At 56.1% G+C, this 12630-nt stretch overlaps 1 protein-coding gene across 1 annotated transcript in view; it reads left to right on the top strand.

The window, feature by feature from the left end:
• The window catches only part of ITGA9 (integrin subunit alpha 9), a gene marked incomplete at its 5' end in the record, with an annotated part of 310114 nt that overhangs the window by 150534 nt on the left and 146950 nt on the right, over nucleotides 1–12630 (top strand). Inside the window, one exon of the mRNA XM_029938793.1 lies at nucleotides 11680–11829. Coding sequence (XP_029794653.1) covers nucleotides 11680–11829 — 150 coding nt within the window. The remainder of the gene's footprint in view (nucleotides 1–11679; nucleotides 11830–12630) is intronic.

The following is a 12630-nucleotide window of genomic DNA, read 5'->3' as shown; positions in this document are numbered from 1 at the left end:
TTCCCTCCCAGTTCACAGACCCCTGAATTCTCTTGTAGGTTGAGAACCTCTGGGTTAAGATGTAACTTTGGTGACAAGACGGACCAGCAGTTCTGTGGTTCACAGGATGTGCATCATACCTCTTCAGGGGTGCGGAGCTCATGGTTACTTTTGTGGCTACTCCAAGCCCCAGTTCTTCAGTTTTGTCCCTTTCTTGCCCCTCTGCGCTTTGGAAAACTTGGTGTCATGTGCACTAGAGACAAAGGTGCTTTGTGAGCACCTCTCAGAAAGAAAGGAAAGGAAAGGTTTGCCCTGAGGAAGACTGGGGCTGCATCTTTAATCCCCCCCAAGCCCTAAGGCTTCCTCGTGGAGGGCTCCTTCTGTTGTTTCCGAGGGCAAATACTAGAAGGGCGCAGTACCGCCCCAAGGTGAAAGTCAGGGAGTGTGTAACGGTCACCAGCGTAGCCGGTGCGGAGCCCCGCACACTCACTGCTGTCCTGGACCTGTTTGTGTTGAGTCAGCCATGAGCTCTGGGCCACCCTCCCTGGCTTCCCTCATGTCTGTAGGGGCGTTTCAGCCAACAGATTCGGTGACACAGTGACGTGTGTCATAGCTAGAGGCAGTCATCGCGTGGTCTCTCACATCTGCTTCCCCACGAGCAGAACCTGGGGTGAGGACTTGCGCCGGATTGACGGGGGGAGGGCTCTCAGAACGGAGCAGGGGCGAGTCAGGCAGGGTGAGGATGCGGTACCTGGAGGAGCCCAGGAGGCCATCACACCACAGAGCGTGGGCAGCCAGAGGCCGGCAGGCCGGCCGGGGCAGTGGGGCACATTTCAGTTTTCTATGATACATAAACAGTGACAGATCTAGCGCACATCTGCCTTCTCACAGTGTCTGTGGGTCAGGGGCCTGGCCACGGCCTGCCTGTTCCCCTCCGCAGGACCTCAGAGTGACAATCCAGGCTGTCAGCCAGGCTGTCTGAGACGTGTGTCTCTTTCCAGGCCCACGCAGTTGGTGGCCACGTGGCTGGTGGCAGACTTTGCTTCTTTGCAGCATAGAACCACGGGGACTGGCTTCTTCAAGATGGGCGGGAAGAGAGACTCCTGAGTGCAGTCGCTTAGCTCACAGAGAACCTGAGTGGCCCCACCCACATGACCTCCCTGTTGATCAACTCAAATCCAACGAATTTGAGACCTTACCTACATCTGCAAAATCCTTTCACCATTGCCATACAATGCGACATTATCGTGGGCGGTGACCGTGTGTCATAGCTACAGGCCTTCCTGGACTCCAGCGGGAAGGGGGTTCTGCAGAGCACGAGCCATGGGGGGGGGGGGTTACCTTAGAACTCCGCCTGTCACCGAGCCTCACCTGGAGGAGCGGCTCCCCGCCCCCGCAGCCAGGGACCGCCTCTGAAGAAGGCTGTGGGTGTGAGCTGGTAGGAGGTGGCCTGAGGGGGACCCCGCTGCTCACAGGCCTCCAGTCAGGCACCAGTGGTGTCGCTGTGGATGAGACCCTCCGGGCACGTGCGGCGGCCGGACTGGAAACCGCGTGGCCCGGTACTAGTCCAGGTTGAGTGGTGGACGTGGCTTAACACAAGGGCGCAGAATACTTTTGGACGTGATACTTTAAAAGAGCGATTTCTGTTGTTGTTGTTAGCTCTACCAGACCCAAGTATAAGCACCTCCCTTTTTATCATAAAGATCTCACAGCATCACTCTAATCATTAAAATAGAGTCTGGCTTCTGCCCCTCCTGTTACTTCGAGCCGCAGGTTTGGCAGTCAGAGGGCAGTGAGTTACTACATCACAGGCCAGTGCTGCGCGTGCGCCGGAGCCGGACAGGAGGACTTGGCCACCGGTGGAGTGGCAGCTTCTGGGAGTCTGTGGGGTCAACTGGGTCCCTTTTGAGACCATTCACAGCTCTTACAATGCTGCCTTGTCTGCCACGTGTCCCTGCCCACGACAGTAAGAGGCTGGGAGCCGAGGACCCCCAGCGCTGTAGACGGCGTTCCTCCACACCAGGCTCAAAGATTCCCTGGCCAAAGGTGCCCCCCAACCCTGCTGCATTCACTCCTTCACAGAATCCAGGGGTGCGGAAGGAGGAAGGGTGCTGGCCCTGTGAGCTCGGTGAATCTCTTCACCTTTTGGCCCTCCGTGTTTTCATCTCTTTCGTGAAGGTTTCCCGGGGACACAGGGGTTCCCCTTGGTATGCCCGAGAGTAGGATGGGGGGGAGCAAGCAGGGACTCTCATATTTTATGTGCCGTGTGTCTATACACAGAAGTATGTCTGCCGCCTCCCCTCTTTGTAACACTGAGTTACTGTGTGAGATCGGCTTCCTTGGATGCAGAGCTGGAGCTCGACTTGCACTTGCACAGACTTTATTGACTTTATTGATGGGATGCTCTCAGGAAAGGGCCAGGAGGGGAGCAGGAGCGGGAGCGGGAGCGGGCAGGGGAGAGAGCTGAGCAAGGCTTGGTCCCAGCATCCCAGCTGGAGACCAGCCTCAGCCTGATCCCACGGGGGAGCTCTGGGTCATGGAGTGCACACCAGATCGTCCCACCTGGTGTCAGGGAGTCTCCCCGTTTATACCCCACGGCGGTCCCTCACTGCCAGTGAGGAGGCATGGGGGCCTAAAACGCATTTTATAACGTGGCTCCCATTCAACCGAGGACATCTCCGTGTAAGAGCTAGCCGTGAGCTGTGGCGGCCCAGATGCAGCTGGGGATGAGCGCGCCAGCCCTGCAAAGGTCCTGTCCCCTCTCCTTCCTCAGTCCGTCCTTTAGATCGCTCCGCAGTTCTTACCCGTAGACTGGCCTAATACGTTGGTGACCGTCCCCGTTGCCCACAGAATTGGATAAAAGGCCTTCACGTGGTTCTGAGGCCCTGCAGCCTCGTTCTAGCCTGCTTTCCCCTCCTGATCTGCAGCCCTCCCTGCCCCTCCCCCTGTGATCTTACCCCACAGCCACTTCTCAGGTGGCTTCCACGGTGATGGAGGTGAGATTGTGCAGGTGCCCCTGGCTTTATCGGAGTACCGGGAGCTCTCCACGGTGCTCGGCGTGTATGGGCTCCGGCCTTCACGACAGCCCTGCACGGTTGACTGTGTCACCCACTTCTGCATCTGTGAAAACAGGTTCAGAGAGAGGAAGTAACCAGTGTCGCGAAGTCTGTAGGAGAGGGAGCTGGCACTCCCTCGGACCTGGGACGTCTTGTGTTAACGTCCTTGCTGTTCGTCTTGTCCGAAGCCTCCGTTCCTCAGGCGTGCAGTGGTCTATAGACCTCCAGCGTCTCTCCCCAGCTGATGAGACAGACCTCTTTCCCATCCCCCGTCAGCCTGCTGAATTTCTAGCTTTTCCTCCAGAGGTTTCCCTCCACCAACTCTTGATGCTCCCACTCAAACCTGACTCTGGGGCCAAAGCAGCTCCTGTCCGTCAGATCCCCACAGTTCCTGGGCCGCACCTTCCCCTGGCATCAGGACCGCCCTGGCTCCCGCCCTCCCGCCCGCCTCCTCTCTGCTTCCCTAACACGGTGCCCAGTGCAGCCACGTGGCAGCCCCACTGAAGCTCCTGGGGAGGGCCAGCCACCGTGTCCACTCTCCCCTCCACCCCTCGCCGTACCCACCTGTCATCCCTGGCCCATCCCCACACCACCTTGTAAGACGAGACAGCACGAACTCATGGCAGAGCTGTCATCGGCCCCCCACCCTACCCAGAGCTCCTCCCAGAGCCAGCGCTGCTTCCCCACTTCTGACCTTGCTAACAGCATAACGACGGCTACTTGGGCAGGAGTGGAGGAGCGGAAACATCTCACGATAAAATGTAAGAGTCCATGCTAAGATGCGCCCCAGCTTCAGAAACTCTGAATTGGAGGTGAGGGAAAGTCCTTAAAATTGAGGAAAGACAGCAGTAGGAGACAGAAAACAATCAAGTGCCAGATTGGGTCAAGAGGACACGGGCTCAGGGGGCATGGCCGGAGGGCTGGCATCCTCCAGGAAGGTGTCCCGGAGGAGCAGCTTTGAGCTGGGCCTCGAAGGATGGGACCCTTGCCGTGGGGAGGAGGGCGCCGCAGCCACGGGGACTGGGTGACGGGGGCACAGGTGTTGGCAGTGGGATGTGCATAGGCGGGCCTGGCTTGTGTGCACCCCGTCCTCACGAGGCTCTTTCCCAGCTCCAGATGCAGAGAGAGGAGAGCGACCCTGCCCCTTGTCCCAGTGTGACTGTCACCTAACAGGCAGAGACCCCACCAGGTGGCTGCAGGACTGATGGTGGTGGGGCAGGAAACCCGGGCTGCCTGGGTGGCTCCACGGTTCAACATCTGACTTTGGTCCAGGTCATGATCTCCTGGGTTGTGAGCTCGAGCCCCACTTCGAGTGAACCCCACTTCTCTCTCTCTCTGCTCCCCACTCACTTGCACCCCCCAAGGGAAAAACACCCTACCAGGGTCAGCTATGCTGACCTTCTTTATGCTTTCTTTCATGGGTTACGTTTTTAACTTTTTCTTTTGTGTTAGTTTCTTACTCACCTACAAATGCTTTTACAAGCCACTGTGGGGCCTGGGGATAGGAGACGGGAAGAGAGAATGAAGAGACGAAGGGCAGGGCAGTCGATTAGAGGCCAAAGTTTGGTCTCCCCTGGAGGACACACAGGCTGGGTACTCTACGCTGGGCCAGTTTCATCGGTTTTCACTTAGCTGCCAAATGATGTGTGTAAATATCTATGATGTAATCAACATGTCTCTTCACAAAGAATGTTCTACAAGGCTGAGATGCTCTTAAAACATTAATTCCAAATTGTCTGAAGTTCTAATCCCCCACTCGCATATTTTGGAATGGATACAGAGAAAAAACAAAAATCACAGAACATGCAAATCAGCTGGATAAGCAGCACCCCCCCTCCCCGCACACACACACACACAGAAAGTCCCAAACACGAGCAAACCACTTTCCAGATACCCAGCTAGACGTTACTTTGTCTTTGACAAGGAAAAAGCGCCGGGTATGTGATTTTCATAGATAATGTATGCAGGTACGTCCACTGAGGGTCACTGGTGGCGTCCTGCGCACGGATGCCCGCAGACCCGGCCCCAGACTGCTCACGCGCCTGTTTCCGTGAGATACCACGCGTACGGTAATACGCTGCCCTCGTTCAATCGCCGATCTCACTGAGAAACCTTCAGAAAAAAGATGTACTGATTTGCTCGCCACTTCTTCCTGCTCCTCTGAAAGCATTATTGGAGTTGGTTGGATTCAGCTGTTTTCCTGAGCTTTGTCTGGTGCGTGTTCACAGCTGCCCCTTCCCCGCATAGGTGAGGCTTCGTCTCCTCCCGGACTGGATCTCGTCTCATGAGATTCTGTGGTCACGTGTGCTTTGCATCAAGTTTTGTGTAACATTTTTTTCTAGAACTTTTCCCTTCAGCTTTAATTTACATTTTTAAAAATTTATAGAACTCTAAATAAAATACTTGGCCTCAGTTTATTCTCTCATAAAATGGGAAATCTGTTCTGGCCACATGTGGAGTTTGTAATAAGAACTCATTTTGTAATAGAGTGGTTTTTTAAACTTATTTTTGAAGTTGCCATTTAAAAATCATGATAAAAATAGTGGCCACAGGGGTACCTGGGTGACTCATCCAGTTGGCTAAACATCCAACTTCGGCTCAGGTCATGATCTCACAGTTCATGAGTTTGAGCCCCGTATCGGAGCCTGCTTCTGATCTTCTGTCCCCCTCTCTCTCTCTCTCTCTGCTCTCCCCTCCTTGCCAGCTCACTCTTAAAAATAAATAAAACATTTTAAAAAATAGTAGCTACAAATAAAAGGGATGCCTCACCTGGGTGGCTCAGTTGGGTGAGGATTCGACTCTGGATTTCAGCTCAGGTCATGGTCCCCGGGTTGGAGGATCGAGCCCCATGACGTGCTCCATGCTGAGCATGGAGCTTGCTTAAGACTCTCTCTCTCTCCCTCTGCCCCTCCTCTGCTTGTGTTCTCTCTCTTTCTCTCTCTCTCAAATTAAAAAAAAAAATTGCCACCACTTATTGCTCAACTATATTGTGCTAGGCATTGTGTGAGGTTCTTGTGTAATTATAGGAATTAGTGTGTCATTACAGATGCCATTTCTTCCACGTGGCCTCGTACATTTCTGAGTGTTCTATCCTTGCTCTCCGCGCTTCAGTTTGGGTACTTTGTGTTGCCTCCTCGCAGATCCCTGGTCTTCCGCCGTGTGTGCTCTACAGCCGGGCACCCCTTCTCTTGCCCTCATCACCGCCTTCCGCTTGAACTCCGCATCTCACGCCCCGCCGAGCCGCGGGTGAATGTGCTGTCCAGCGTCAGCCTCCGCATGCTTCCCTCCTCCTTGGGGTCCTGGCCCTCGAGTCCAGGCAGCCTCTAGCTTTCAGTTCATCTTCACAGACTCCTATGACTCAGCTCAGAAACTCGGCCTCTTAGCCGCCACTTCACAGTCACTTTATTTGCTTCCGACCCTGTGCTGCTTCCTGACCCCTCACTGTCCTTGCCTTCCTGTTGGGGCCCTACGCTCTGAGGTCCTGCCTCTCACCATAGTTCCTTAATACCTTTAAGCAGGTGTGTGTGTGTGTGTGTGTGTGTGTGTGTGTGTGTGTGTGTGTGTGAGATCCAGCCTTTCTAGTTGTCATCTGTGTTGAGGGTAGATCTGTAGTGTTACTCTATTATTATGAGAAAGGTGAAACCTTGACCTTGACCTTGCATTTAGAAGAATCACAGGCAGGGCCCCTGGGTGGCTCAGTTGGTTAAGTGTCTGACTCTCAGATTGAGAGCCGGGCCCTGCGCTCACAGCACGGAGCCTGCTGGGGGTTCTCTGCCCTTCCCTGCTTGTGTTCTCTCTGTCTCTCAAAATAAATAGATAACCTAACTATATGTAAATTAATAGGAAAGAATCTTCAAGCTAATGAGCGTTTTAAACAGCCTGTAACATTTAACTGCCATTTTAATCATTATGATCAGAGACATAAAAAGCATTCCACTTTCCATTCCCCTTTTGGGCTTTCTCATTCTTGGGCATGCCTGCAAGGTTGGGCAGACACAGAGCTGAGCGTAGGGAGAAAGGATATAGGAAAGGGACCCCCCCAGGAAAAATCACGCGTCTGGAAAAAGAAAAAAAAAAACAAGGCCTCTTTAAAAATCACTTTTTTAAAGTTTAAGTTAAAGGGTTTTTCCGAAACCAATTATCTGTCTTAATGCTAATGGCTCATTTGCTGACCTTCTGTGCTATTTGCACCTTGAAAGTGAGACCTGCCCTTCCTGTTTGCACTTAGCTGACCCCTCACAGCTGCCAGGCCGCTAAGAAAGAGGAAAACCTTTCCTTTCTTGGGGGAAAGAGCAGCTGAGAGGTCGGGTTCTAATTCCTGAGGCAGGTGGGGGTGCACTCACTTCCGTCTTGGAGCTGGGGGTGGGGCATGGAGTCAAATCGCCCTGGGGGGCTCCCCCACACAGTGGTCCCAGCCCTCTTGGAGGGGGCACGTAGATGGGGTCTAATTCCATGCAGCCGTCAGAAGTACAGAGTTCTACAAATAAAGGGGACAAAGACTTTGAGGCCTCTGACAGCCGCCTCTGGGCCCCACGGCCGCAGGGCGGGGCCGCCGCTCTTGGGGGAGCCCCCGGACAGGGAGGCACAGGCCCGGATTTCCCACCTGAGCTACTTCTATTTCGTTTCAGAGCGAGGAAATGGGTTAGAAGGAGGAGCCTGAAGGACTCCCCGGGAAGGCAGGGAGTCCATGGGAAGGCACCGTGCTCTGAGGCCCTCATGCCCTCTTGTCAGACCTTGCCAGGCCCCACGGCCCTCTCTAGGGGCTCCGGGAGAATTTATTACAAGTGAGGGGAGCCGAGGAAGGAAGGCGGTGTAGTCCAAAGGAGAGGGTAAAGCCCATCCCGGGAAAGAAGGGTGGATGGGCTATGGTATAGGCAAAGGGCCTGTGGTGTGTCTGTCCAGGGAAGGCTGACCCTGGACATGGGACAGGGGGACAGTTTTGTGGACGGGAAAAAGAAGCACCACATTTTGGGCCCAAATCAGAATACTTGGGGAGATTCGAGAGATTCCTTGTGGAGTTAGAGTCTGGCGACAGAAAAGGGAATTCTGTGTTGTGACAAAGTTCTGTGCGTCTCCACCGCACCCACCGCGCCCCTCTCCTCCTGTGCCGTGGTGCCGACTGGCACGTGTCTGCGCTGGGCACCAGGGATCCAGAACTCTTGATGGAAGAGACGTTGCCCCATGTCCAGTCCCCAAGCCCTGCCACCTCTTCTCCCAAGCCACCTTCCCTTCCCCCCTTTGTTCTGTCACCAGTGCCCTGTCCTGGCAAAGGCCCTCATGATCTTCCCTCTGAGCCCCGTGGCAGCCTCTCCGTGTCCTGCTTATGCCCAGGCCCACCCCCATCAGCCTCCCAGGCCCCGGCTAGAGGGATCTTGACAGAAGATCTTGCACCCCTACCAGTGCAAGAAACCAGAGGGATTCTTCTCTGACACAGCTTCCCAATTCTGGCATCATCTTTCCCGCTCCCAGTTCCTCCCAGCATGAAGTCGGCACAACCTGTGAGTCCCCCCGAGATCCGGTCTCTGCTTCAGCCCCTTCTCTCCCTACTCCTGCACACTAGCCTGCCGGTCCCACCTTTGCGAATCACACGCAGTCCGGACACCCCACATCCTCTCCCCTCTGCTGTCTGGAAGGTGTCCTTCTGTCTTACCACTGAGCCTGGGGCGCCTCGTCTGGGAAGGCTCCAGCCCGCTGTCCGAATCAGATGTCCCTCACCTGTGTCCCCACAGCCCCTTCTGTTGTGTGCGTGCTGCTCCAGCTTGTCCTTCCTTGCCTGTCTCCCCCGAGGCCTTCACTGCCGTCTCCCTTGGGCAGAACATTGCCTGGCATCCGAACGCGCCCGGTGCCTGTCACGTGAGCACGGGACATTCCCTGTGAAACCAAAGCCACCGCACACCCTGCCGCCAGCCCAGGAGTGGTCTCCACCCGGTCTCCTTCCCTTCCCAAACCCAGGAGACCCCCGCAGAATTTTAGAGTAGAAAGGAAGAATCTTCGGCCTTTTGGTCTGTCAAATAAGTGTTCGACTTTAGAACTTCAGATTGTAGTGATGATTTTTTTTCCTCTAGCAGTAAAATTTCAGTGATCACAGTCTGTGCCGGAAGGCGGAGCCTCCTCTGTCCTGAGGAATTCCTGCGTGGATCCCGGCGTTGAGCTGCAGGGAGCTGTCAGAAACGAACAGGAACCACCCAGTCTTCCTGCCCCTCTTCTGGGCGCTCAGATCCTACGAGCACCTCATGGGAGGCCGGGGTGCCGGCTCTGTTCACACTGCCGCAGCTGCCCCTGCTGCACCCGCCCCTGCCGCATCCATGGCTCAGTGCGGTTCTGTCCTCGGCCTGGAGCCGTTTTCCCAGCTGCGTCCTTGCAGCAGGTTCCTGCGATCAGCACCGGAGCACCGGGTCCACGCTGCTGGCTGTGGGACCTCGCCGCGGCCCGAATCCCCCCTGCGGCCACGCTGGCAGGCCCCTCGTCCCCACCTGCTGTTTCTTTACAGCCATCCTCGTGTGGGAAGTCCCCCACCCCTGCCCCATGTTCCTAACAGATGATTTTTAGGATCATGTCAGAACCTAGAGCAGTGGGAGAACGTTTTTTTAATGTTTATTTTCAAGAGAGAGAGAGAGCGAGCGAGCGAGCGAGCGCGCGCGAGCATGACTGGGGGAGGGGCAGGGAGAGGGGGAGACACAGAATCTGACTCGGGGCCCGAACCCATGAACCGTCAGATTGTGACCTGAGCCGAAGTTGGCTGCTAAAGCGACTGAGCCATCCAGGTGCCCCTCCTTTTAAACCCTGAAGATAGTCACCCTTTAAAGCCCCACTGAAGCCTTTACTTGTAAAATGAATGTTCCCTGTCCCCATCCCTGTGCCCGTCCCTGTCCCCATCTCTGTCTTTGTCCCCATCCCAGTCCCTGTCCGCGACCCCATCTCTGTCCCTGTCCCCATCCCCGTCATTGTGCCCATCCCTGTCCCTGACCCCATCCCTGTCCCCGTCCCTGTCCCCACACAGCAGCCACAAGTAGGGCCACACCTGGCTCCCTGCCCCACAGCGCCCTGGTGTGGGGACCACCCCCTTTCCTGGGCCACAGGAGCTTCTCCTCTGGCCTCCAGTGTCCCCCAGTGTTTGCCCGTTTCCAGAGGCAGTCGCAGTAAAAACAGAAGCAAACAGAATAAAAACCCTCTTTAATGTCACTGAACCTGGCGCCTGCCCTGCCCCTCCTCCAGCTTGTTTGATCTCAGACCCTCCTGGGCCCTGAGGCTCCCCGGCCCCGTCCTGGAGGATGCTGCCCCTTCGCCCACGGGCTGCCGCCCAGTTACGTGTTAAAGCGGATTGGAGTGCACACGTGGTCAGGAGGGGCCCAGGTCACAGGCGCTGCTCGGGGAGGACAGACCCACGGCTCTCCCTCCCAGACCTGTGTGAAGCGCAGGGAACAACCCGCGGGACCCCACAGGGTCCGGTTTGCCCGCAGACGCCGGGCCTGGACGCATACCCGCACCCTGAGCGGCCTGCCTCCTGGGAGGGGTGCTGGGTGCAGGGAGGGGTGGGGGCCCCTCGCTCTGCGTTTCTTGGGAACTTGAGGACTTTCTGCTGTTTGGAACACAGCTCTGATCTATTTGAATTCCACTAGACTTCACACGGAGAGTGTGGAGGGCTGTTCGGCTCCGCTCGGGCCCCGGGGCCCGGCGGCTCTCGGCCCAGACAGGCCACTCGGCCCCCCTGCCCCCCCCCACCCCACCCCCGCGCTGTGGCAGGTGCAGAGCAGCGGGGATGTGGCTCGTTCGTGCCGCTCCTCGTACGTGCCTGGAAGCCACCTCCTGTAGGTGTGCTGGTCCTGATGGGGGGACCTCTGCCTCTCCGGGGACCAGAGACCTCAGGAGATGGTGACGCCGTGACCAAAAGGCCAAGAACCCCAGGCTTGAATGGATGGGACTCAAAACCCTTCTCAGCCTGTGGCCTGGGAGCTTATCCTTGTATCTTCTGTTTCTTCTTTTCCTGTGTGATGGAGGGTAGGAAGGCCAAGTTCACAGGCTGTGGGCATGTTGCGCCCCTGCCTGAAACACCTGGCACAGCGCCTGGCATCTTTGTGTGTTCGCTTCCTTCCCTTCCTTCTCCTTCCCTGTCGTGACCACCAGCCTCTCGTTCCTTCGGGTCTTCAGGCCCTTCGATCTCGAAGGCCAGAAGTAAGACTTCCAGTCCTGGGAACGAACCCCAGGAAGACACAGGCCCCTCCATGTCATCGGGTTTCCTGCCCCAGCACAAGAGCCCTATTTAGCTCAGTACCAAAGCCTTTGGTCCCCGAAACACCACGAGCGCAGAGGGTTGGCCTGCAGGTGCCCCCCCCCCCCCCGGCCGGCTCACTCGAGCACTTGCAAGACGAGCGAGGTGATGGGTCCCAAATGCTGGAGAGGACGATTCAGCTCCGTGCAGGGCAGGGTGGGGAGGCCCCCCAGGTAACACGGTGACCTTGGACGAGACGTTCCTGGCTAGGGGCCCAGTTACCTCATCGCACAGATGAGAGCGGTGAAATCTTCCCTCGCCAGGGCGGCCATGAGGACCGTGAGGCCACCGTGCGGAAGGCCTCCGTAAACTCAAACACCCTGCACGTGTCAGCCAGAACGGGTGGCTAACGCGTCTGCTTGCTTATTGTTTCAGCGGAGAGTTCCGGATGTCATCAGTCCCATCGTGTTTGAAGCTGCCTACAGCCTGGGGGAGCATGTGACCAGAGGGCAGGCCCGGGAACTGCCGGCTCTGACACCAGTGCTCCGCTGGAAGAGGGGACAGAAGATTGCCCAAAAGAATCAGGTCAGAACCTTGAACCTCTCGACACCCCCTCTCTGCGCCTTTCTTTCCTGGTCTGCAGAATGATAAAATACCTGTTCGGCGGGGGAACTTCTAACACCCACATGGTTTAAACGCACCGAGGGATTATTCCTCATGATCCCTTTGAGGTCATGGACTGGTTCCTTGGCCCCTGAACTTGACGCTTGTTCCCAGACTGTTTCCAGAGCTTAGATCACATAGTAGGTGCTCGCTAAATGTTTTGTTGGTGAGGGCATGAGTGAGGTGAAGAAGCAAGACCATCATCTTGTAGGGGCGCCTGGGGGGCTCAGTCGGTGAAGCGTCCAAATTTGACTCAGGTCATGATCTCACAGTTTGTGAGTTCGGGCCCCACGTTGGGCTCTGTGCTGACAGCTCAGAGCCTGGAGCCCGCTTCAGAGTCTGTGTCTCCCTCTCTCTGCCCCCACCCCCTGCATGCTCTCGCTTGCTCTCTCTCTCAAAAAAACAAAGTTAAAAAATTTAAAAAAACAGAAACAGAACATCATCTCATAAAACTGGTGGCTGAGTTAGAAATCAACAACCTGGGGTGCCTGGGTGGCATCCGGCTTCGGCTCAGGTCATGATCTCATGGTTCACGGGTTTGAGCCCCACATCGGGCTCTGTGCTGGCAGCTCGGCGGAGCCTGGAGCTTGGTGCAGATTCTGTGTCTCCTTCTCTCTCTGCTTATTCTCTCTCTCTCTCTCTCTCTCTCTCTCTCTCTCTCTCTCTCTCTTTCTCTCTCTCCCTCTCCCTCTCTCCCCCCCCCTCTCTCCCTCTCTCCCTCTC

This window comes from Suricata suricatta, chromosome 5, assembly GCF_006229205.1.
Source record: "Suricata suricatta isolate VVHF042 chromosome 5, meerkat_22Aug2017_6uvM2_HiC, whole genome shotgun sequence".
Lineage (NCBI taxonomy): Eukaryota > Metazoa > Chordata > Mammalia > Carnivora > Herpestidae > Suricata > Suricata suricatta.
Note: the sequence above shows the minus strand (reverse complement) of the source record. Positions and strands in the feature narration are given on the sequence as shown.